Source organism: Peromyscus maniculatus, chromosome 2 (assembly GCF_049852395.1).
Source record: "Peromyscus maniculatus bairdii isolate BWxNUB_F1_BW_parent chromosome 2, HU_Pman_BW_mat_3.1, whole genome shotgun sequence".
Lineage (NCBI taxonomy): Eukaryota > Metazoa > Chordata > Mammalia > Rodentia > Cricetidae > Peromyscus > Peromyscus maniculatus.
In genome coordinates, this window is record NC_134853.1 from 157,950,421 (window position 1) to 157,974,187 (window position 23,767).

The window sequence follows — 23,767 nt, forward strand, 5'->3', positions numbered from 1 at the left end:
CAACGCCCTTCACTTCCTCCACATGCATTACTGTAGTCGTCTTCATGTCAGCTTTCACCGTCTCCTCCCCTTGACTTGAGCACTTGCACAGCATCCACAGCACATCGTGACCCGGCGGCTCTGCAGTTAGTCCTGTGAAGGAGAGCCAAGTGTTTGCAGTCCTCCGGCACACAGCGTGTCCCGAGCTGTGCGGAGCACTTAGGCACGTGAGCCGCCGCGGTCTCCATCGCCACTCCTCTCTGCAGAGAAGATGGTCTCTTCTGTGAGCCTGCCTTCTCCAGGCCATGTGCCAGTTGGAGCTGACCTGGGCATCTGGTGAGCCTCCACATGATGTGCCACAGGCTCCTGCCCTGGACTGCTGCTGGCAACAGAGCCCTGAGCTGCGGCTGTCTCCCTCAAAGCCACCAGAGTCTTGTGATTGTGGTTTTGTTTCTTTGTTTCTTTCAAATAAAAATTCCGTGTTCAGTGTACAGTGCAGTTCTGTAAATTTTTAGTAACTGTGCAGAGTTGTATAACCATAGCCACAGTCCAATTTTAGAATGCTTCCCTCACCCCGAAAAGAGCCTTATACCATTTCTAGTCCTCTTCATTCCCACCCTGCCCCAGGGAGCCACTGTTTATCATTTCATGTATGTGGATCTTGTGGATTCTATTTTAAAGTAGTTGGTAGCATTTGTGGAGCTGAGAATTGAACCTAGGACCTTATGCTTGCTAGGCAAATGCTCTATCACTGAGCCATGTCCTTAGTCCCTAAAGTAGTTATTTTGCTCTGAAAATAATATCTATCAGAAAGCATTTGCCAGCGGTAGAGGCCAGGTTGTCAAACTGACTATTTCCTTTGGGATGTGTGAGTTTTGGGGTGAGAGGCATTGCATTTATTTATTTATTTATTTATTTATTTATTTATTTGCAATGCCTTACCTTTTTACAGAGATCACACCATATATATGTACGTACGTACGTACATACGTATACATACATACATACAAACAATAAGGAAAACATGGTAAATGGAAGAGTTTGTGTTTTACTTGTGGAAAATGCAAAAAATAAAAGAGATTTGCCAGGCTTGGTGGTGCACACCTGTAATTCTGTCACTAGGAGGCTGAGGCAGGAGGATCACTTTCAAGGTCAGCCTAGGCTATACAGGGAAACCATGTTGAAGTGGGAGAGAGGAATAATTTACTCAGCATTCCCCTTTATGGGCAAAACCTCTTTTACATTTTGGTGTTTTCCCCCAGTCTTCTCTGAACATATTTTTTTAGCAAAGCAAATTTTCCACCTCTCCCAACAGCATCATCTAACAGCTTTGGAAACTTCCTGTTAATGATCACAGGTTGCAGTGTGTTATGTTATCTTTGTACGGTGGTACTATACTTGTTGGAAATCAAGGTTGCCTTCACTTTGGGCTGTTATGAATATTGCTGAAATGAACATGTTTCATGTCAGAGCCTCTTACACAATCTTTATGAATTCCTGAGTCTCAGGGTTGGTGTGCTTACTCTTAAATTGTTTTTCTTCCCAGTTTGAAACTTAGTTGCAAAACTGCTTTCTAGCTATCTTGCCTGCATTTCATCTAGTCGTTCAAAAGGCTTACATGGTGATTGGCTCGGGATCCCAGGGCCGCTCTATTGCATGAGGCTGAGGTAGGAGGATCTCGAACTGACCTCCTGAGGCCAGGGCTGCGGGGGATGGCCGACGGCAGAGGAGCCGGTGCACTGGCACTGAATTTTGCTGTTTAGACAACCATTTGGCCCTTGGCAGTTTGGTTTCCTAATTTTAAAGATCCTAACAGTGTCTGACACTCCAGAAGCATTCAGTGCCATGTCTGAAGTGTTCAGCTTTGATTCCTCTGTTGGTTTTTGTTTGTTTGTTTGTTTGTTTGTTTGTTTGTTTGTTTCCAAGACACCTGGGGAGCGGGTGAAATGGACAGGGTTTCTCTGTGTAGCCCTGGCTGTCCTGGAACTCACTCTGTAGACCAGGCTGGCCTTGAACACAGACATCCGCCTGCCTCTGCTTCTCAAGTGCTGGGATTAAAGGCCTGTGCCACCCGCCGCCACCACCCAGTGGCCCCCTGCAGTTTTATAGTTCTGGTGATGGAAGCCGCCAGGCATCTATTGTCAGGCATCTGTTGTGCAGCTAGGGCAGACATGCTGCTCTGCCACCCTCTGTGGTGTGTGCTCAGTGAGTGAAGTCCAATGTGTGTGCTGTGCCCCTCCCCCTCCCCTGTCACCCTGTCCGCAGGCCGTTCCTCCATGTCTGTCATGGAGGCTCCTTTTCCTGCCCAGCCCGGGCTGCAGTAATCCTGTGTACACCCCTCCCTCACTTGGAAGCCGAGTCCCTGGGCAAGTGGACTCCCGGTGTGCCACCAGGTGCCCTGAGTCCCTTCCCTGCAGGGTCTGGTCGGCAGGACAGGCAGGATGCAGTGCGCACTTGTTGCTTTCCTGCTTGTCACGACAGTCGTGCTCTGATTTCAGTGTCTTTTCAAAGTGTTGGAGTTTTGTGGGTTTTTTCCTTGTTTGTTTTGTTTTGAGGCAGGAGCTCACTGTGTAGCCCTCACTGAAACTCACAGATACCTATTTGCCTGCCCCTTCCGGAATCCTGAGTGCTGGTATTGAAGGCATGCCCCCACACCTGGCTTTGAAAGTGTAACTTTTAGCATAATATATATGCCTCTGGGATGAAGCAGAGGGAGCTGGTGGAGTGGATGCATGAACAGATGCTGATCCTGAGTCCCCCCTGTCTGTTGACTGTGGCGGCCCAGATCCCACAGCCAGCATGGTGGCCCCTTGCTGAGAATCCCGGGTTGTCCTTCTGAGCAGTTGGTCTTAGGCTGGACTCAAATTCACCTTTTCGTTGCACACGAGGGTGGAGAGAGCTGTGAGGGTTGGATTTCAGGAGAAATGCCTAATCTCCGTAAAGAGTGGATTGTTTCCATATCACCTCTGCTAGCGTTTATTTACAGTGCCCATTGATCATGAAGGATCTTTTATTAATGTGCCTCCTGAATGAGTGTGTCTCCACCACTCTAGGCAGCTCACTGGACTAGTCAGTTGTGTGTGTGTGTGTGTGTGTGTGTGTGTGTGTGTGTGTGTGTGTGTGTTCTTTAGCTGTGGGAACGGTTGTTGCTCTGCCCTGCTCTCCCCTGCCCTCCCCCGCCCCCACACACCCAAGTGTCTGGACTACACATGAGAGTGGGCTGGAAGAGATGCAGAAGAAGTTCTTTCTGGTTAGGACCCGATTCTCTCAAGAGCAAACAGATGGGCTACGGAGATGGTGCGGGGCGCACTTGCCTCACAGCCACGAGAGCCTGCATTCGGATCCCCAGAACCACGTACAACCAGACGTGGTTACACACATCTGGAATCCCTGCCCCAAGACAGGATGAGATGGGAAGTGGAGACAGGAATCCCCAGAAACTTGCAGGCCTGCTAATCTATTGAAAAAGGTCAGACATGGTGAGAGGACCAGTACCAGAGGTCGTCCTCTGATCTCTTCAAGTACACACACACACACACACACACACACACACACACCCCTAAGGGCTAGATCTGTCAGGAACATGCCAAGTGGCAAGCACTAAGCCCTGGAAGAGCTGCCCAGTAAGTGGCCTGAATCTGTGTGCATGGACGCAGGTGGAGCTGGGAACAGTGGCCAACAGGGAGGTTTGTAGCAGCTCTGCTTCTTCGGGCCTTTAGGTCTTTGGAGGATGCTGTGTGGCAGAGAACTGGGATAGCTTGGACATGGGTCTGGTAAACAGAAGGACTGTCAGTGGGAGGAAGAAGAGCTACAAGCAGCTAGTGCTTTGTGATTAGGCTGCCTGTAAGAAGCGACGGTCCCCAGGTGGCCGTCAGCAAAGACTGGAGGCCAGTGCTTCGGGGTTGTGTAGGGACCGGGACTTTGAAGTAATTGAAGTCCCCCAAGGGTCTGTGGTGCTTTTTAAGAAACAAAGATCTTAACTCAAAATTCCTGCTACTTGATATGGGCTTTTTCCATTCCACTCCAAGTGTGTGTGGCTGCATTCTACAGGAATAGGGTGTCTGCAATGGTTTTAAAACTCTGATGCCCACCCATGGGGCTGAAACAGCCCTGCACTTCACCTGCCTTTTCCTCAGGTTGTGTCCACTTCAAGTGGACAGTCAAGGCCAGCAGGCTCCTATGGGCAGGCAGTCGCCATTGAGACCTACCTCCATGCTCCTCCTTGAACTTGCAAGGTCTTGGAGGGAACTCAGGCAAGAACAAATCTGGCCGTGAGCAAAGCTGTTTTCCACCGTTGATTGGAAACGGATTCCTACCCTGCCCCTTGCTCTGGAATTAATCTTCCTGTGCGAATGAGCTAAGCCATGCTCCTCAGCCAGAGGCCACAGGGGAAACCGGAAGAAAGTGAAGGAACCTTGCTGGTGCCGGTGCCGGTCTCCCGGGTCATCCCCACTGGGGACTCAGGCACAGCACCCGAGTCTTCTCCTTTTTGGTTTCCGAGCAGAGGAACAGACACAGCCCCTGGCATGGTCCTCGGGCCCTGTGCAGAATCTCTCGGTGAGACAGCACACAGACAGATGGGCCAGGCCCCTGCCACATAGAAGCCAGGGGCATCAGCGGTGGGAAGCCTAGGGGGTCATCTTGGGAAACTTCCCCCTTTTCCTCAGCATGTTCTGGCTGCCTTTGGTTCATTTCCTAATACAATTTTCTCATTACAATCTACCTTCCCAAAGCTGCGGGGAGCATCACATTGCTGAGGTGCACGGGGGCGGGGGGGGGGGGTGCCCCGCTTCCTCCCTGAGTTGCGCCCGAAGCACTGAGCTGTGCGTGTTGACAGAGTGCAGCATCTGCCTGCGGTCCCCGTGTCCTGTCAGAGCCGCGCTCCACAGCTCTCCAGCTTCTCCCCAGCACTTATCCCAGCTGGCAGAGCTGTGACAAGGGTTTCCATAAGCGTTCCCACGATCCTTTAAGTGAGGAGTGTGACCTCGGAGCCATGGGCCTGGTCCCTCCTGCCGGGGGAGGTGGTGGGAGGTAAGAACAATACTCAGATGGATGGATGGATTCTGTCTGGCCCTCTGCAGAAAGCTGAACATTTGTTGGCCATGCAAACACTTGTTCTCTGGGGAGTCAAGGGTTAGGAGGGGAAAGTGAGTTGCCCTCTGCCTATCCCTGAGCAGAAAGCTGAGGAAACACCCCCCTCCGCTTTCCTGAACTCGACTCTGTTCTATCTGGTTGCAGAATTTATGAGCTAACTATCAGACAAACTTGGCAAAGTGAAGCAAAGATGTTTTCTCTTTTTGTCATGAGTGAGTGAGTCTGAAGCTGGCTTTGCTGAGGCCCCTGGGTAGCAGTTTATCTGGCTTCCCTGTGCTGGGGTGGGGGTGGAGGGATCCTGGATAGATGCCTTTCTGATGCTACAGTGCTAGGACATCTTGTGTGACAGTAACCCTGCTGCCCCTGGTGAGTTGTCCTCTGGTGCAGGACCCTTTCCTCACCCCAGGTCTCACACTGCCATAGTCTCCAGGCAGCTCGGGCATTCACAGGACTGAGAGGCAGAGGCAGTCAGGGCTCTGTGTATTGTCTCTCTTGGAAACCATTCCAACGTTAATTGGGCAAGTGTGTCTCCCAGTGCTTGGTGGGGTTCTGTATGTAGCCATCTGTAGGTTAGCGATCTACAGTGTAGAGGTAATCGGGGGCGGCACCCTGGTCTTTCCCTCCAGTCTCTTCCTTTCCTGGCCTCTGAGCCATGTGGCATTTCTTACCTTTACAGAAAGCTATGAGACTGTCATTTTTTGAGTGGTCAGCACTGGAGGTCTATCCCAGGGCCTTGTGACTGCTAGAGCTCCAATGATTGAGCTGTATCCCCAGCCAAGGCTGTTTACCTTTAGTGGAAGTGGTCAGATTGGCAGATGCACCAGGATGAGAGTTTATCTGCCTGGGGACGGGAAGTGCCGTCTGAGGAACTGAGTGTTGGGATCTGTAGAGATGTGTTCTCCTGGCCTCCCAGCGGTCCCTTCACACAGGTGCACAGAGAGATGCACAGCCCAGATCAGCAAGCACGTCCATCCCCTTGATCTGGCCGTGGAAGCGTCCAGGCTCATGGATCCTTGGGCCTCCAGGGCACAGTCTTGGCCGTGCTGTGATGTAGAGTCCAGCACTGTTCCCTAGAGGTGGCCAGCGAAGCCCTTAGTTTGAAATGTGAGACTTCCTTACCTTCTCATTCCTTTTCTCTCCTGTTGACTCATGGCCCACGTATGTATTAGTCACCCCCATTTCCTCTCTAAAGAATAGCACAGAGCAGAGATCACCATGATCCTTATCTTCTGGGGAAAACCTGAGCTTGGAGTTCAGAGGCTAGCCGCAGGCTGTGCACGCACACCTGGTGGGGTCTGAATTTGCTGACCACCTCTGTACCTGGGGTGCTGCCCGCTTCCTCTGCGGCTCAGTGGTCCTCCTCACCTGCACACCAAGGGTGCTGCCCGCTTCCTCTGCAGCTCAGTGGTACCAAGCCAGATGTTGAGTAACTGACGCCTCCTCCTGTGGAAATGTCAGAGAGAGGTGGCAGGGTCTTAGGACAGGAGGATGGATTTACTTAGGGCTGTGTGTTACAATCCCAGAGAGGAGGTCGAGGCAGGCAAGAGCCCTTGAGCTTGCTGGCTAGCTCCTATAGCCTACCTAGTAAGTCCTAAGCCAGTGAGAGGCCTTGTCTAACTAGTAAAGTAAGAAAGGTTGTCCTCTGGCCCTCAACGTACGTTTGTGCACATGCACGTGTACCTACACACACACACACACACACACACACACACACACACACACACACACACACACACACACACACAGAGCTATAGCTGTATTTTTGCTGATGTCTCTGTGGCAGTGAGGTAGAGGCTGCCATTTTGGCTTAGTGGGAGCTGCCCTGACCTCACCAGGCTGCTTTAGATGGTAGTCTGATAGCATGGTACTCAACAGTACTGCCCAGGATTGAGCTTAGTTCCCCGTCAGCATGACGTTTTGGAAGTGGGGGGGGGGGCTGGTGCCTCCCTCTCTAGTTCTATCTGCCCATTTAGGGTGTTCGATTCCTTCCCTTGACAGCTTCCTTTGAGACACTGCACTCAGCATTCATTCCAGAACAGAGGGTGGGGGGGGCTTCGAGCCTCTGCTGGTGCGGCTTGCTGGCAGACCAGCTCAGATGAGCCACGTCTGCAGATGGAAGGCTGACTAGGCCCTTGGTAGAGATTGCTTTGGTCTAGCTAAAGAACCAAAACGACTGCCTTTGACAGGATGGATTTTTCAACCCTTGTTAGAGGCTACCTACTTGTGTGCCTTCAGGTTAACCAGTAAGCAGAGGACAGGCGTGGCTTGAATTTTGCATAGAGGCATTGGAGCCTGGCCTCTGGGCATGGTGTTAGACTGTGGGTTTCTTTACAGTCTAACGCTTCTTAAACACTGCCTTCCAGTGACCCTCCATAGGAGATAGTGTGGTTGGTTCCATTTAACAGATGGAAAAATTTAGGCTCAGGAAGGTGACAGATTTGCCCAGACCCCCACTACTAGGACTTGGCAGGTGCAGGCTTGACACCCTCCACTGTCTTGCTACTGAGGTCCTGTCTGCCAGCCATGGATTTGCCAGGTGTCTGTCGTGGGTCTTGAACAGTGAAGCTAGGAAGTATCATTTTTTTGACATTTCCCTGCCCTGTGGGTCCTGATGTAAACCAGAAGAGAGGGATTACCAGGTCTTAGTTTAAATTTGCAAGCATGCCTGGCAGTGGTGGCACACATCTTTAATTTCAGCACTCAGGAGGCAGAGGCAGGCGGATCTCTGAGTTCAAGGCTAGCTTGGTCTACAGAGCTAGTTCTGGGACAGCCAGAGCTACACAAAGAAACTCTTATCATGAAAAACAACAATAACAAAATTGCAAGCATGTCACATGTTGGTAAAATATTGCATTGTAGGTTTCCATCAGCAGAATAGCGTTGGTGACACCGTGGAGGGGTGCGGGGACAGGTCCTTGCAGGATTCTGTCCTGCTGTTCTGTACCTGTGATTGACAGTTCAGTGTGGTGTCTAATCTTTGAGCTGGGACACGCAGACAGCAATTTGCAGAAGTTGGGTGTAGTCTATCAAATTTTGTCACATATGGGCCTGGGAAGTAGGAAGAAGTCACCAAGTTCAGAGGTGCATTTGCCTAGAGCACCAATGTTTCACAGCACACAGTACAGCAACTCCAGTGGATAGCAGTTGCCCACACACTCAAAATAGCTAGTAGAGAGGGCTTGGAATGGCCCTGCCCGAGAAGTGGTGTGTTGGAGGTAGTAGATAGGCCTTGGTCTGATCAGTACACGTTGTGGGTGAGTTTAAAAGTTAAAATACGTTTTAAAATAAGGCATGTGCTATTGGTTTATTTTTCTTGTGCCAGGGCTTGAACCAGGGATTTATGTGTGTTGGGCAAGCAACTTTACTGCTGAGTTACATCTCAGCCCACCCAGTGCTTATTTGATGCACAAGTATTGTGTTCCTTTTAAGCCTCCCTCGGGACCTAAATCAAGAAACAGCCCTGTCATATTTGTAGGTAGAATGCTTGGGTTGGTGGAGACTTCATTAGCCCCTCACTCCTCCACATTCTTTACATATTGCTGCTTTGAGACCTTTCTATTTGTGCTGTTGGCCGAATGGACCTGATTTGGCATACCCCCACCCCATCTTTGAAAGCTGTGCAGTGCTTTATTGGGGTAAACCCATGTCCAGATATTATAGATTGCATCCAGGCTACCTTGTAACTATGTTTAGGAAAAGGGTTTTGTCGGCTGGCCACGCCTGCTACAAAAGGCATTCACTTCTCTTGGCCAGTGCACGTGTGGACCTTTTCCAAACAGTTTTCTTCTGTGTTTGGAATACAGGGACACTGGATTAATTGTCTGGCTTTTGAGAAGAGTCTTCTTGCATTTCTGGTGCCATTGAGGTGGATGTGGACAGCACACATGCCATTTATTGAAGAAGTCTTGGGATTGCCCCTAATTATGTGTCTAGCTGCCAGTTGACAAAGTGGAGGATTAGTCGATGGTTATATGAAACCAGCCAGGATCATGCAGAGGCGGCAGCTGTAGACATCTGTGAACCATTAATGAGCAGCCCATAGGTGATGGCGCCCTGTGGACTCTTCTGAAGGGGCCAGGAAACCATCAACCAGAGAAACTGTCTCCAGAAGGCCTTAGTGTTTTCAAGAAATCACCTGTCAGTAGTGGTGTGTGTGAGACTTGGTTGTAATCCAAGGAGACAGATTGGTGAAGGACTGCCCCAGCCCTGCCCAGCCTGAGAGAAGACTCGCTGTTGCTGATTGGTTCTGAGCCAGCAGCCTGTTCCTGGAAGTTGATGTTCAGTGGAGCCTGTTGGTTAGCGGCCTGTGTAGACTGTTGGGGCATGAAAGCCAGTCGTGTCCTAGTGCTGTGGCTCCAGGGCAGGTGGCCTAAGCTTCCTGGCTCCCTTTGCTTGCCTGTGAAACTGGTGCCATCCTCCCCAGGACACGGGCTGGTCATCAGTGGCTCGGTGACAGCTGCCATGTTACTGTCTCCCCTTTGCTTTTGAAGTTGGTTTGCATGTTGAATATTCTTAACGATGAGCAGTTCACCTGGAAACTCAGAGTGGTCTGAGTCGTGTGTTCCCCTCCTTCCCTCTCTAACTTCCTTCCGGTGAGCCCAGGGCCTGCCTCAGTGCTGTCAGGTCAGGTCTCCTGACAGAACCTCCACCGTACTGTTGGCTGAGGAAGCCAGCCCAGCCTCGTTCTTCAGTCTCTGCTTATGACTGAGCAGGTGGAAAGCGCAGGTGTGGAATGAGGGGTTTGTATCTGGGTCCCGGTCCACTTGCTCTTGAGTTCCAGTCTAGTGAGGTCCTGGTCAATCTGGGCCACAAGTTGCCTCATTGAGAAGGTTTGGAGATTCCCGTCAGTGTAACAGCTCTGTGTTTTCAAGCCTGGCCAGGTAAGCAAGCTACTCGTGCGAGGATTCTGCTCCAGGTCATCCAGCTGGCATAAGCAGGCCCAAGAACATGCTGGCGGAGTCTGGCGGAGCCAAGCACTTACTCCGTCTGCTGTCGTCTGACCTGGGCGTTTCTCTGCTTTGCCATCCCTGTTGCCTTAGTATGTCCAAGGCATGGAAACAGACAGCCGCCGCCTGCAGAAGTACTGGCTGGGGGTTGTTTTAGCACACAGGACATATGTGCGGGTACCATAGGTGGCCACCATCTGTGTGTAGGAGAAGTGGAGGGTATAGGGGATAAGGGCAGCTGCCTTCCACAGCAGGTAGAAGAGCCCGAAGTAGACCTGCTTGCTGAGAGCAGAGTCTACCATCGTCAGGAGGTGCCAACACAGCTGTCCCTCCTGAGACTCTGGGACCTGTTCCTTTCAGAGAACCCCGCCTTTCCACCAGGTTTGCAGAGTGAGTTCCAGTCCCCAGGAAGAAACTACCCAGAGTTCTGCAGGCTGAGACTGCAGACAGAAGCGCAGCTCCAGCTCTTGCCTGTGACTCAGTCCGGATGCTCCAGTTCCTAAAGGACTGTGTAGGAGAAGGGCCATCCATGGTGGTTCGAGAGCGAGATGGGGAGCTGTGTGCAGGTTGCTGAGTTCCCGCTGGAGTCAACACAGTGGAGAAGCACGGGGCAGTTCCCACTGTGGGGTCCGCTGTCTAGGCACCTTGGGGCTCTTCTAGGCCTGTTACCGTGCTCCGGTTTAGACAGCCTCAGATGGGCTTGTCAGCACTGGCAGACAGGGCGCTGGTGTCGTAGTGCAGCTCTTCCCGCTGTGACCTCTGGAAGCTCCAGGGAGCGGGCTGCCGAGAGCAGAAAGAAGATCTGAGGAGGACCTCTTGATCGCAGCTGTGGGGTTAGCTTACCCCGTCCTTCTGTCCTCCTCATTGCAGCTGTAGGGAGCCGTTGGTCTGCATGCTTTGTGGCCCCCAGGGCCAGGGTGGATGTTGGCTTTCGGGTCTGTCCTCTGTTGGTGCTGAGTGCTTGGCAATTTCAGTGACCTCCTCCTTCCTAGAGACTTGGCAGCCCACATGGAAAGCCTGTGTCAATAGAGAGAAACCAGGCAAGAATGGGCCCTAGGGTGCCCAGAGGGTGCCCTGGCAGAGAAGCCCTGTCGTTATGCCCCAGTGGGTTCCGCAGTGTGGGAAAGATGTGCTGTCAAAATGACATTGCTTCTGCCACCATGCTGGGCACTTTAAATAGTTAGTTTTTCTGTCAAGATAAGGCACACGAGCTAGCAGGTTAGGCAGTTCAGGGACCTGAGCTCCTTCCTTCCTGAGGCGTCACCATCCTCTTGGGCCATCTGCATGATCTAAGACAGCACTAGATGGTTTGTGGTATGTCACATGATGTTTGTGTTAGCCTGTTTTAAAAGATGTCGGTGACCCAGCCATGGCAATGTGCAGTAGACGCCAAAGTTTCAACCAGGTATTGCTTTGACCTCTTCGCAGATGGAAACAAATGCCGCCCCGAGGGTACTTTGTTTGTGCCTGGCCGCATTCATCAATGTCCCTTCCAGGGGGAGTCATTCAGTAGAAGAATCACTTTTCATTTTATGAAACCAAAATGTGCATTTTTCTGGAGTGACCTGGCGCAGAGTCTGGGTTTGCCCTCGATTCTCTCCCAGATAGCCCCCAGCACAAACTGTTCTAAGTCCCAAGGCAGAAAGCAGATTCTGTTTTTAAACAATTGCTTGCTGGGTCACGAGACCATCTGAGGCCAGTCCTGGTCAAGTGAGACATGTCTGTGGTAAGTCAGCCCAGCCTCCAGGCGCCAGCAGCCTCCCCCCTCCCCCCACAAGTGCTGTCTGTGAAGTGAGTGTTCGCTAAACCTCCCAGGAATGTAAACCGAGGCACCAGCTCTGCAGACTCCAAGGCCCCCAGGGTTGTTTACATACAGATCCTCGACAGTCCAGATCTGCCCTCACCAGTCAGGGAGACCAGGCCTAAGCCTGGTCCTCTCTGGAGTTAGATATGCCATGTTTCAAAGGATGCCCAGACCACATGCACTCTGAACTTCTCAACCTGTCTCCTAGACACTACCTCACCCTCTCCGCTCTGCCCCTTAACTGCGGACTCGGCTGTCTTCGGAAGCAGAGGTGGGGAGAAGGCCCTTTGCTGGTCTTCTCTGCACAAAGCTCACCTCTAGTGAGACTGCCCCCCAGTGGTCATCACAAGAATCTTGCATAATACTGTCATCCAACAAGATTGCCCAAGGCCTGGTGTCTCCAAAGTTTCTCCAGCCTTTTCTGTGGGTTATCGGCTCAGGGACATCCTGGCCAGGTCATTCTGGCTTAGGGGCTTATATTGTAGTCACAGTGAGAGCCAGAAATGCCTTAGGGCCAGTCTCTTTCATGGAGCCTGAGCTTCTCTTCCAGTCTCACATGTCCTCAGCACTCACTCACCATTAGGCTTGCTGTAGGATTGTTGAAACAGTCACAGACGCACCCCACTTCCAAGAAGAAAGAGGTATGGACACAAGTGGGTACAGTAGGGGGAGGGTGACCAGGCACGTTGTACAGGGTAGAGTGTCTAGTTATGGCTGATTTTGGAAAATTAGTCTCCTGTGATGCAGGTGTTGACATTTCTCTGTGGAACTCTTCAGAAACTTGTAAACGTACACAGAGCAGTGGATTTTAAAGTTAAGAGTCCAGAGAACCTAGCACAGAAGTGCAAGCCTTCCCTCTGACAGAGATGAAAGCACCCACTGATGGAGTGATGGGGCTCTATGCCAGGGCCCAGGCTAAACAAGCTCTGAGTGGCTGGGGAGTATCTGAGTACAAGTCACTCCTGATAAGGCCCAGTCACCTCCCACACCAGATCCCAGCTGCTCGTCCCCTCCCTGTGCTGTGCTGGCGCTCAGGACAGGAGGGTTCTCATCAACCCTTCCCTTCCTTTTGTACAGCTGAGGTGCAGTGTGGCCCCGCAGGCCCCCCCAGGAGCTGCCTGGGGTACAGACACCGCCCCCCCCCATGTCCCTGGGAGTCTTCTGGGCTTTATCAGCGCTGGGGTAGTGTGTGTACTGTGTTCAGCTGGGACTTATCACAGGCTGGGACATGCCTGGCGCTTGGTGTCCCCTCCATAGGTACTGACACACTTTCTTTGTTGATGATTTCCTAGGGACTTTGTCTCTGTGTGTGCTTAGCAGGGCAGGTTTGACTGTCTGCAGAAGACTGGATGACACTCTGGTACCAGTCTGTACTCTCCAGGGGATATTTTAGCCTGTGGTATTTTATTTGACTGTTAGTTCTCATCCATGTGGACATTATTTTACTTGTTGCCAGGCATGTTAGGCAGTTTTGTGACTTTTTTTAAGTCCTGTGAAAGCCAGCAAGAGCCAAATCTTTCCTCCCTCCGCTGATGTCCTTCAGAAGCTTCCGCTCTTACCCTTTCAGACCCTCAAGCTCTTGTCCTGGCTGATTGTTTTTTGTTTTTTTTTTTTTTTTTCTTAATTGAGTCTGATTTTTTTACTGCCCTGTAAGCTCTGTAAAGACCAGGGACTTTGTGTTCACTACTTAGCATCAAAAACAGAGCTTGTTTCCTAGGAGACAATAAATAATTATTGAGTGACTAATTGAATGGGCAGAGAGTTGTGGAAGGTGAGGTGAAGTGGCCTTTCTTTGGCTACTTCCTTTTCGTCCGTCCTATAACCACCAGTGTTCTGGGAGGGAGAGTCCAGAAAGCTTGCTTTCTGAAGGAAGGCATTTGGAAGCAGCCATTTTAGTCAAGGGGTTGGAGTCTGCAAAAAAAGGAAGTAACTATGAGGGAGGTCAGCCTAAGAAGATGGGCACAGGAACCAAGTTAATCACTCCGTTTTGCTGTGCCTGCCTGTGTCTTCATGTTCTTTCATGTGCACATCCCACAGCAGGTGGCTATTTGGACAGGTCTGTGATAATTATGACTAAATCTCATACATCGGGCCAAGTTCGGGGCCTGGCCCAAGGTTGGCACTCAATGCCTAGTTGTCAAATTGTGAATCAAGAATGATGGTTTTATAGACAGGCAGGGGAGAGGGACCCAGCCATGCATCTTCAGTTAGAATGAGGAAGGAGGGGTAGGATCCATCTAGGAGGTATCTCAGAGGGCAAACAGGCCAAAGCCAGGCACAGATGGAAGTCACACAAACATCTAGCCACAGGAAGGATGTCCTCTTCTGCTGCATCTCATCCTCACTTGCTCCTGGGTGTTTCCTCCTAGTACTTCATTTAGGAGGGCTGGAGAGGTGGCTCAGTGGTTAAGAGCACTTGTTGCTCTTCAGAGGACCCGGGTTCAATTCCCAGCACCCACATGGTGGCTCACAACTATCTGTAACTCCAGTTCCAGGAGATCTGACATCCTCTTCTGACCTTCATTGACACCAGGCATGTGCAGAGTGCATAGACATACATGCCAGCAATATATCCATACACAAAGAATAAATATTAAAAAAATATATACTTAGGTATCTGCCTGCTGACTACAGCAGTAACAGATTAGCACAGTTTGAAGCTTCACAGCATGTCTTGTTAAGACCTGGACAAGGTCATCTCCATCTTCTGATAGCTGTGTGACTCTTCATCATTCCCTGGGCTGCTACATTAGTTTGAGGTGCATAAACATCCACGTATAACAGACAAGTTCACTCATACCTTATGAAAGGTATGGACCTTTCTGGACCTTATGAAAATGGGGGTGTCTCCTAGATTGTCTCCTGGGGACCCCCTCACCTTAATTCTGTTTTCTTCCTGTTCTTGGTGCCGTTTCCCTTTGGACCCCTTGGACTTGGGACGACTCCTAGCTAGTGGCTCCAGTCCGCTCTAATTTTAACTTTTTACGGGCTGTCAGCAGGCTTTCCCATGTTGCTTCACTTATGGGAAGTATTTAGTCATTTCCTAACCTAATGAGAGTTAAACATCCTTAGCCCCAGAAATTTGTTGTGAAACATTTCCAATTAAGATGAATTGGGACGAGCACCGAGGCCTCCTGAGATTGCCGGGCAGGAATGGTGCCTGCCAGTGGGTGCAGTCTGGCCGGTTGGAAGGAAGGCCTTCTGCAGAGACCCCTCAGGGTGAGGAGGAATGGCATGCCAGGGTTTGGGGGTCCAAAGAGGCTGCCCAGAGGTCCGAATGGGGCTCTTGCGTCAAATTTCTGTTAATTGAGTTTCTAGTTAATTCCCACAAGTCCCAGTGTGTCAGGGTTACAGTTGCAAGTGAGCTCAGCTTACATATGTAGACATTTTCTTTTGGATTGTGAGGAAGGTTGCTAATTTTCCAAAAGGTGTCTATTTTCCAAAACCCCCAAGTTTTTAGGGCCTGAGTGAGCTTTGATAAATGCATGCCAGGTGTTTCTAAAGAGGGCCCTTGTTTTGACCAGGTACTAGGAGCAAGCTCCTCCCTCCCCACAAACAAACAAACAAACAAACAACAAAAACAAAAACTGACTCTCTTTGCCAGGCAATTATGGGGTGGCTGTCCTTTGCATTGGAGATGTTGAGTGGAGTCCCTGAGCTCTTGTCATTAAATGCTGGCAACATCCCTTTCCCTGTGACAGGCAAAAGTATTCTCATGCATCTCCTACAACAGGTCAGGTAGAGGTGAGGGCAGGGCAGGTCCTGCAGAAATCATTTCTGGGTGAGAAACACTAGCTTAAATTGACTCACTTAGAGTTTCCGTTCTTTCTTTAAAATTACTGTTTTTAAGTATGTATATGTATGTATGTGCATGCTCAGAGGCCAGAGGTATTAGATACGTTGGAACTAGAGTTGCAGGCATTTGTGAGCCTCCTGATACGGGTGCTAGGAATGGAACTCAGGTCCTTTGCAAGAGCAGTGTGAACTCATAGCCACTGAGCCATCTCTCCAGCACCTGCCCAGGCCCTTATTTGGAGGCAGGATCTTGGGTGTCCCAGGCTGGTCTTGAGTTCATTATGTAGGTGAGGATCACTTGGAACTTCTGAGCCTCTGTCTGCCTCCCAGGTGCTAGAATTGCAGATATGTACCGCCATGCTCTTGGCTTATGCTGGGAATGGAACCCAGGGCCCTTTACATGCTAGGCAAGTACTCTACCAGCTGAGTACATTTCCCGCTCCAGGGTTTTCATTTCTGTGAGGGCAAAGTGAGATTGAATATGCTGTCTAGTTGGTGGCAGCAGTAAGATGGGAGGAGTATTATAAAATAGTGATATCGGGCGTGCGTGCGTGTGTGTGTGTGTGTGTGTGTGTGTGTGTGTGTGTGTGTGTGTACACGCGCATGCCCCTGTGTGTGTGTGTGTGTGTGTGTCCAGAAGCCAGAAGTGTAGCAGATTCCCCTGGAGCTGGAGTTGTAAGTGGTTGTGAGCCACCTGGTGTGGGTACTGGGAATTGAACTTTTTTGTCTCTGGAAGAGCAGCAACACATGCTTGTAACTTCTAGACCGTCTCTCCAGCCCTTAGATCAAGTTTTTACATATGTGAGGCCTGAATGATATTTACATAAGATGTTCCAGGTTTTAAACACATACTGCTGCTGTGTGCTGACATCTTGTATTCATTATTCCCAAGTCACCGTACCATGACTGTCCCCATCACATGCACACAGGGAGGCTGGTGGAGGTGAAGAAACCACCCCAAGGTTCCAAGTCGATGGGGTGGGGGGGGCAGACCTGGGAAATGGAGTTAGTCAGCCCACCTGTGCTGTGCCTTGACATGTTGCAATAGCTTTCTGTGCCGGTGCGCCAAGTCCATACCACCGTGGCCTTGGCAACATACCTTGCCATAAAAGTGGATGTCACAAGCAAGAAGTTTATGAGTACTGAATGCCTCGTTAAGCAAAAGCAGCCGCAGGGTTGGGAGTACTTTGTTTTCTTTTCTTGAGTTTGTTCTCCAAGAATAAATGATCGTATATAACCATCTTGAGCAAGGGACACACTTTTTTTTTTTTTTTTTTTTTTTTTTTAACAATCTGCCATGTATGTATATGTGAAAATATAATTGGCTCCGGTTAGCCGTGTGCCATGTCTGGTGGATACAAAGTGGGCCCCTGCCCCACGCTTGCTGTGGTTGGTCGAGTGGATGGCAATAATCCTCAAAGGTTGTGGCTCATTCCAGCCAGATGTGGCATCCTAAGGATTCCTGTGTGTGTTTTATGAGACCCTTTGGCCTGCTCTGTTAGTGCCTTCAGAGGTCCTGAGATGAGCTGGACCAGTGCAGGTGTCAGATATGAATCAGAACCTCTTCTTGATGCTGGGGACTCCCATGGCCACCTGCCCTCAGAATGTCCCACCCTCATCCTGGTCCTCACCATTCTCTCGGCACACCTTCCTCACTTAGTTCCAAGGTACTGGAACTTAGTTCTCTGTGCTGGAGCCTGCTGTGCACCGAGTTGCCTCTGCTCTATGCTGGTCTTGCCCCCCTCCTCCTCTTCCCCCCCTCCCCTCCCCTCCGCCCTCCCCTCCGCCCTCCCCTCCTGTCCCTTCTCTAGCGTTGCTGTATGTCTATGGGGAGTGGTGCATGGTGGCCCTCGGTGAATGAGTCAGGGGAGTGCCAAGCAGCAAACTGTGACTGGAAAGGTGCTCAGTGATAGAGAGTGGGCTTTACCCTCCGTACCTACCCTAAGACAGCAGTTGGCAGTTTATTATGTTACATTTTACTGGCTAGAGCGAGCCCTTTTTAAAATTAACTCATTTATTTTGTGTGTGTGCGTGTGTGCATTTGGCAAGGTGCACTTGTGAAAGTTAGGACAACTCGTGGGCAGTCAGTTCTTCCTTCTGCTGTGTCAGTCCCAGGAATTGAACTTGGGTTGCCAAGCTTGGTGACAGGTGCTTTCCTGCTTAGCCACCCTGCCACATCTTGCCTGTTTGGTATTGTAGGCCTTAGACTGCTTTTCAGAGAGGCCCCGGGAAACTTCGTAGGCATTGGTTGACTGACTGACTGACTGAATGACGAGCTTGTAATCTCATTACACACCGTGGCCTGCCCGGTTCTTCACTTCTTTTGGATGTGGAGTTTGTCACAGACACATCCGGGGGGGGGGGGGGGGGGGGGGGCTGGCGGTGTCACGTGATAATATTCATCTTTGGCTTAGAGCAGAGGTAACCCGAACTTCCTCCAGGAGCCTGTGGGAGTCAGCACCTGTAGCTGGGAGCTCTGCTGCATGGGGTGAGCGTTGGGAGGCTCGAAGGAGCCCCCACCGTGCCTTCTCCCCTGCAGGATCACCCAGTCAGGCTGCTCTGGAAAGGGGGCAGACTGTCTGCACAGCCTCCCTCCGGGCTGCAGACTCAGGAGAGCCTGGCAGAGGGTCCATTGCAGCTCCCTGGGTCTCAGAGTACCCCGAGGAAGCAGCATCAGAAGGAATGAATGCCGATTTGAAGGCGCTCGGAGTGTTGGCGGGAGTGACTTAGATGCTTGTCTTTTGTTCCTCCACAGAGCGATCAGCAGCTGGACTGTGCCTTGGACCTAATGAGGCGCCTGCCTCCACAGCAGATCGAGAAAAACCTCAGTGACCTGATCGACCTGGTGCGTACCTTCTTCATATGGTTTCACTCGAGGCCAAGGCACACACTTGCTTTCTTCTGTGCTGTTCTTTGTGTGGAATTCCAAACACAGGAAACCTCTTCTCTCCCAAGCCAGACCCCACCACTGGGCTCTGAGATTCCTTCCGACAGAGAGAAGATGAGTTTCATATGGTGGTCTTTCTCTGAGCCCATCTGTATTGATAAAGTCCAGAATAAGTGTTGGTTATAAAGTTAATTATGACCCCTTCCCCCAGTTACATTGATTACATTTTCTATAAGCTTGCATATAGGCCACACTTCTGCAGACATCCACTAAGAAAGCACTCCAGGCCCCCATGTTGGGTGAGCTTCCTCAGCCAGCCCCATACCAGCAGTGTCCTTTTTAGCTTGAAAGGTTTAGCAACAAAAAGTTTTAACACATCTGTTTTTAAAGTATGCAGCTCATTTTTAAAGTTTTTTTTTTTTAACGTATAAAATAATTGGTTTTAAAATGATGCCTTGGATGAGCTGGCACTGAAATAGTACATGAAAATACTAAAATGCTCAACCTTGTAAAGCCCCAGGAGTAATTGAAATCAGCTCCCAGGAGGCCTTCCAGCTTACAGAGATGATTTAATGGGTTCTGGAACCAAGTCTGTTTTTCCCATTGTGTCCCGTGTCTTCCTGGACGTGGAGCAGTGAGGCATCATTTAAAGGGGGGTTTCGACCATTCATCTGCTCTGGTGATTTACTTTTATTCCGTTGTCAGGATTCAGAATGCTTTCACCAGGAAAACAATGCGATAGTAGGAGATTGCCATCAATCCCAGATAAAACTCTGCTAGCAGCCAGGAAGGTCCCCAGTGCAGCCATCTCTGTTTATAGGGCCAGCAGCTCCAGCTGCGAGCAGGTGTGCGAGACAAGCAGGGAGCAGCGGAAGGAGCTGTGAGCAGGAATTGCAAACTGTTGGCGATGTGAGAAGGGGTGATTTCAGGAGGTTAGTGGCCCTGTGAGAAAGCCAGCCACAGGTGCCTTGTGCTGGACTTGAACACAAGGTGGGTGTGAAAGAGATAGTCTCAGGGTGTGTACACACACACACACACACACACACACACACACACACACACACACACGCATGCATGCATGCGCATATACATGCATGCGCGCATGCATGCATGCATGCTCATGGTACATGGGGGTGGCACAGACATCCAGAAGTCAGACTTGATATTGTGGTGACTGTCCCATCCACCACTCTGAATGTTTCGCGCAGGATATCCGCTGCCTCTGTTGTGTGGCCTTATTGAGTCCTCAGCAGTCCTATGAGGCAGCTCTGCCAAGTGCATCCTGGGAAGTATTGGCTCTTTCTTCAGCAGCCTGTGGCTGACCCTGTGTGAACGAGGCAGGCCAGAGTCAGAGATGTGATCAGCCTGCCCCCCCCCCCCCACACACACACATACACACACACCCTGCTCAGCTTCGGGAGTTGTCCTTTAGACTCTGTAACTCTGTGTGAGGTTCACTTCAGTTGGCTTACTTAGTTATTGCTGTAGTTTTGAAATAACCGTCCTAACGTGGGAGCATGGGAGGCTGAACACCTATTTCTCTGCCTGCTCTCGGTGGTTAACAGGCTGTTCTGTTCTTATGGCAGCTGAAGCATTGGATTACAGCTGTTGCTTTCCCCTGAGACCCCGTCACCGCTCGTCTCGGAGATGTGTGTGTAGCTTCATTGCTTGGCTGTAAATGCCAGTTTCCCTCAGGTCCAAGAGGGAGTCACAGCGTGATAGGGAGGGAAGGCGAGGCTGCGGGCTGCCTCGAGCCAAATGCTGGGTCAGGGTGCACAGACACAGGGTAGAGTACCACAAACTGCATCTGTCCTGGCGCCCGGCTGCACCCCCTTTCCTAGTCGGTCTTCTACCAGAACTGCACAAGGGAGGTGTAGAGCTAACTAACAGTTGCTGACTGCACCCAACAGTTAGGGTTTGATCTTAAAGGGTTACTTACATACATGGGAGGATTGATCCCCTTCTCATGGCTCTGTTGGAGGCACTGAACCTTTAGGAGGTGGGGCCTAGTGGAACGAAGTCGGCCTTGTGGGACAAGTCAGCGGAGGAGGTTCCTGGGACCCTGGCCCCTGCCTTTGTGGTCTGCATAAGGTGAGCAGCATCACTCCACACGCTGTGTTTCGATGTTTGGCCTCCTCACAGGCCCAAGAGTCCCAGAGCCAACCAACTATGGACAGAAAGCTCTGAAGCCCCAAGCCAGAAAAATGTGGCATGACCTCCCTTTAAGTTGTGTCGGGAATTTGGTCACATAATGGAAACTTTGCACGCCACTGTGTACCTATGTCTGAGCACAAAATTTCTGTTGTTTCTCTGTTTGATTTTTTTTATAATAAACTTTTGAAGATTCATATGCCTAACCTACCTTTTTGAGAAACTGAGGCTGTAGGGAGGTGGTGTGACCAGGTGGCATCAGGAATGCTGGTCTCTCCTCTTTTTTTTTTTTTTTTATGTATACAGTGTTCTGCCTGCGTACATGCAGAACACCAGAAGAGGGCACCAAATCTCATTACAGATGGTTGTGAGCCCCCATGTGGTTGCTGGGAATTGAACTCAGAACCTTTGGAAGAGCAGCCAGTGCTCTTAACCCCTGAGCCATCTTGCCAGCCCTCTCCTGCTCTTTACTAGGCTCTTTGGTCACCTTTGAGTAGGCTCACCCTAGCAAGAGATTGAATGTGCATGTCTTTGTGGTGTGCCTCAGCTCCCCTACTACTGGGTTCAGAGGCATAAGCTACCATGCCCAGGTCTATTTTAAGTTGTCGCACTTTAAAAATATTATATGGGGCATGAAGGGATTCCCTTCTTAGAGCTGAGCCTTTTAGGATTGGCTTCCATAGCTTCATGGCGTGGCTTGAAAGGTGCCGGCTTGTGTGAAGCCAGGCTTGGGGTCACCTACCTCCAGTCTGGACAGCAGACCCCTGTCAGAGAGTGGGTTGGGAATTTGGGGTGCTTACTAATTTTTTAATTGAAGCATGATGGATGTCAAGATAGAAATGAGGCGTGACTTCTCAACAGATTAGGGTCCAGTGAAGCATGGCTCGTTAAAGCCACACCAGCATGCTGCAGAAGCCATATGTGAGGGATGGCCTAGCTTCAGAGTCCCCCATGTGTGCAAACCATGTGCATGGAACACTTGGGCCGCCTTGCTGCTGGGTCCTGTGACTGACTGTAGAAGTCACTTTAAATACATCCCTTTTCTCATTGTGGTTTTTCTCCTGTTGTGCTTAGGGATAACACTTTTTTCCTCTTAAACTAAATTTGCAGAGCCCTCTTATTCTGTAGGAGTTGTTCTGTCCTGTTGTGGCTCTGAAGTCACGTGCCGTTTGAGTTTTTTCCCAGAGCTGTAATTTCAGAAAACTCACGCTGCCTGTGGCCACATTTCCATTGTCTGGAGTCAGGGAATTTAGAGGGACTCACACAGGGCTCACAGCATTCCTGTGTGCTCACCTGCTCAAGCCAGTGAGGAAAGGAGCTGTTCTTGAGGCGTATCTCCAGTTTTGAGACTGACGAACGAGGATGTTGAGGTTTGCCTGTGTTCCCCCTCAATGGCGCTGTCCCATCTACACAAGGTTGGGTTACAGAGTAGCATCAAGATGTGCCGTGTGCTTGGCAGCCTGGTCACGGCAGCTCAGTTTGCTGTGCTGGGTCAACTCTCTTCTTCCCAGCACCACAGCCTTGGCTGCCTTGGGATTCTGGTGCAGGCTCTGGTTGGTGGGAAGTGACCATTCTTTGCAGATGGCCAGAACATCATTTTATTGCATGCTAATTCCATTGTGCTAGAGGGAAGCTGGCTGCAATTGGTTGCTAAGCTGTTTCAAAAATACCTACACCCATGTGGGCCAGGGATCATGTGATGGGAAGGTTCCCCTTTGACCTTCTGTGGCCTTCCTCTGCACACTGGCAGCTAGAGTCTGCCTCTCTGCTGGGGTATATTTTGAGCTCTGAGCTGAGGAAGGAGTTTGTTTCTGCAGACTGGCACCCACCAGGCCATCCGTCCTTTGCCTTTTTTAGGACCACACCAAAAATAGCCATGGATCTGTTTTACCAGCCTGGAGGCTCGGCTTGCAAACATCAGCCACTGTGTTTTGTTTTGTTTTTTAAATTCCTGCCTTTCTTCCTTCCTGTAGTAACCCAGAGGCTTCATTCTTGGGTGTTCCCAGACTTACTCAAACAGAGACAACTCAGAGCTGGGAGAGCTGCTGGCCACCCTGGGCCTAGGGAAGAGGTGGAGGAGGCGTCTTGATACTTCACCAGCCTGCTGATAACCTGACCAAGTTGTTCCAGTATATTCCTCCTGACAGCAAGCAGATTGGCCACCCTCCGGAAATAGAAAGGGCCACGGGGGTGGTATGGGGTGAAGCGGTGGGACTTCCACTCCAGCCTCAGCAGTAACTGCACTTGGGACTGCTCCCAGAAATTGTCCAGGTGGCATGAGGTCTGCAGGGGCATGATGGGACAGGACTGGTCAGAATGGCCGGGTATGATTACACCTTTGGGCCGCAGAGAACATCTGTGTTTAGTGTTGGGGGCTGTGGTGAAGGGGGCCAAGAATCTTCCACCCTCAAGTATCCTGTGTTGCCAGGTCCTCTTTGTCACTAGTGGGCAGAATTAAGCTTAATACTGTAGTTACAAGCTATCGGTCAGCAGATTAGCTGGTGAATGCTAAGCATTGCTACTTTTCACTTAGTTTTGAATAATCTGGAAGCTACATTTCCAGTATTAGCTGGAGCTCATTCTGTCGCTGGGTGATGGAGCTGTGCTGGGTCCAGGGACCTCAGAGACCACCCGTGCCCTTGGCATCTTCGAGGTCAGGCTCTGCTGCTTTACCACGCTCTCTGTTGTTAGCCTTCGTTACCAGCGTCTAAGACAGTCTAGGCCAGCGATCCGAAACCTTCCCAACGCTGTGACCCTTTCACACAGTTCCGCATGCTGCGGTGGCTCCAACCATACATTATTTCATTGCTGCTTCATAACTGTAATTTTGCTGCTGTTATGAATCGTAATATACATGTCTGTGTTTTCCAATGGTCTTAGGCAACCCCTGTGGAAGGGTCATTGGACCCCTGGGCTGAGAACCGCTGGTCAGGCAGGTATTTTCCCTCTTTTATTTCAAAGACATTGTAAAATATCTCCTCTTGCCTGGTGAGGTCTCGGCTCAGGCCGGGAGGAGGTTCGGGAGTTGGGCCAACAGTGATGGTATCTGCATGCCCTGTTCAGCCTGTGGCCTGGAAGGTTGCACTTTTATTCCTTGGCTCTGCCTTCCTC

At 50.5% G+C, this 23,767-nt stretch overlaps 1 protein-coding gene across 7 annotated transcripts in view; it reads left to right on the plus strand.

The window, feature by feature from the left end:
* The window catches only part of Capzb (capping actin protein of muscle Z-line subunit beta), a 108,071-nt gene that overhangs the window by 31,141 nt on the left and 53,163 nt on the right, over nucleotides 1-23,767 (plus strand). For all 7 annotated transcript variants that reach the window (XM_042272205.2, XM_042272206.2, XM_076565536.1 and 4 more), the window contains exon 2: nucleotides 18,374-18,463. In XM_042272205.2, the coding sequence (XP_042128139.1) occupies nucleotides 18,374-18,463 (90 nt within the window). The remainder of the gene's footprint in view (nucleotides 1-18,373; nucleotides 18,464-23,767) is intronic.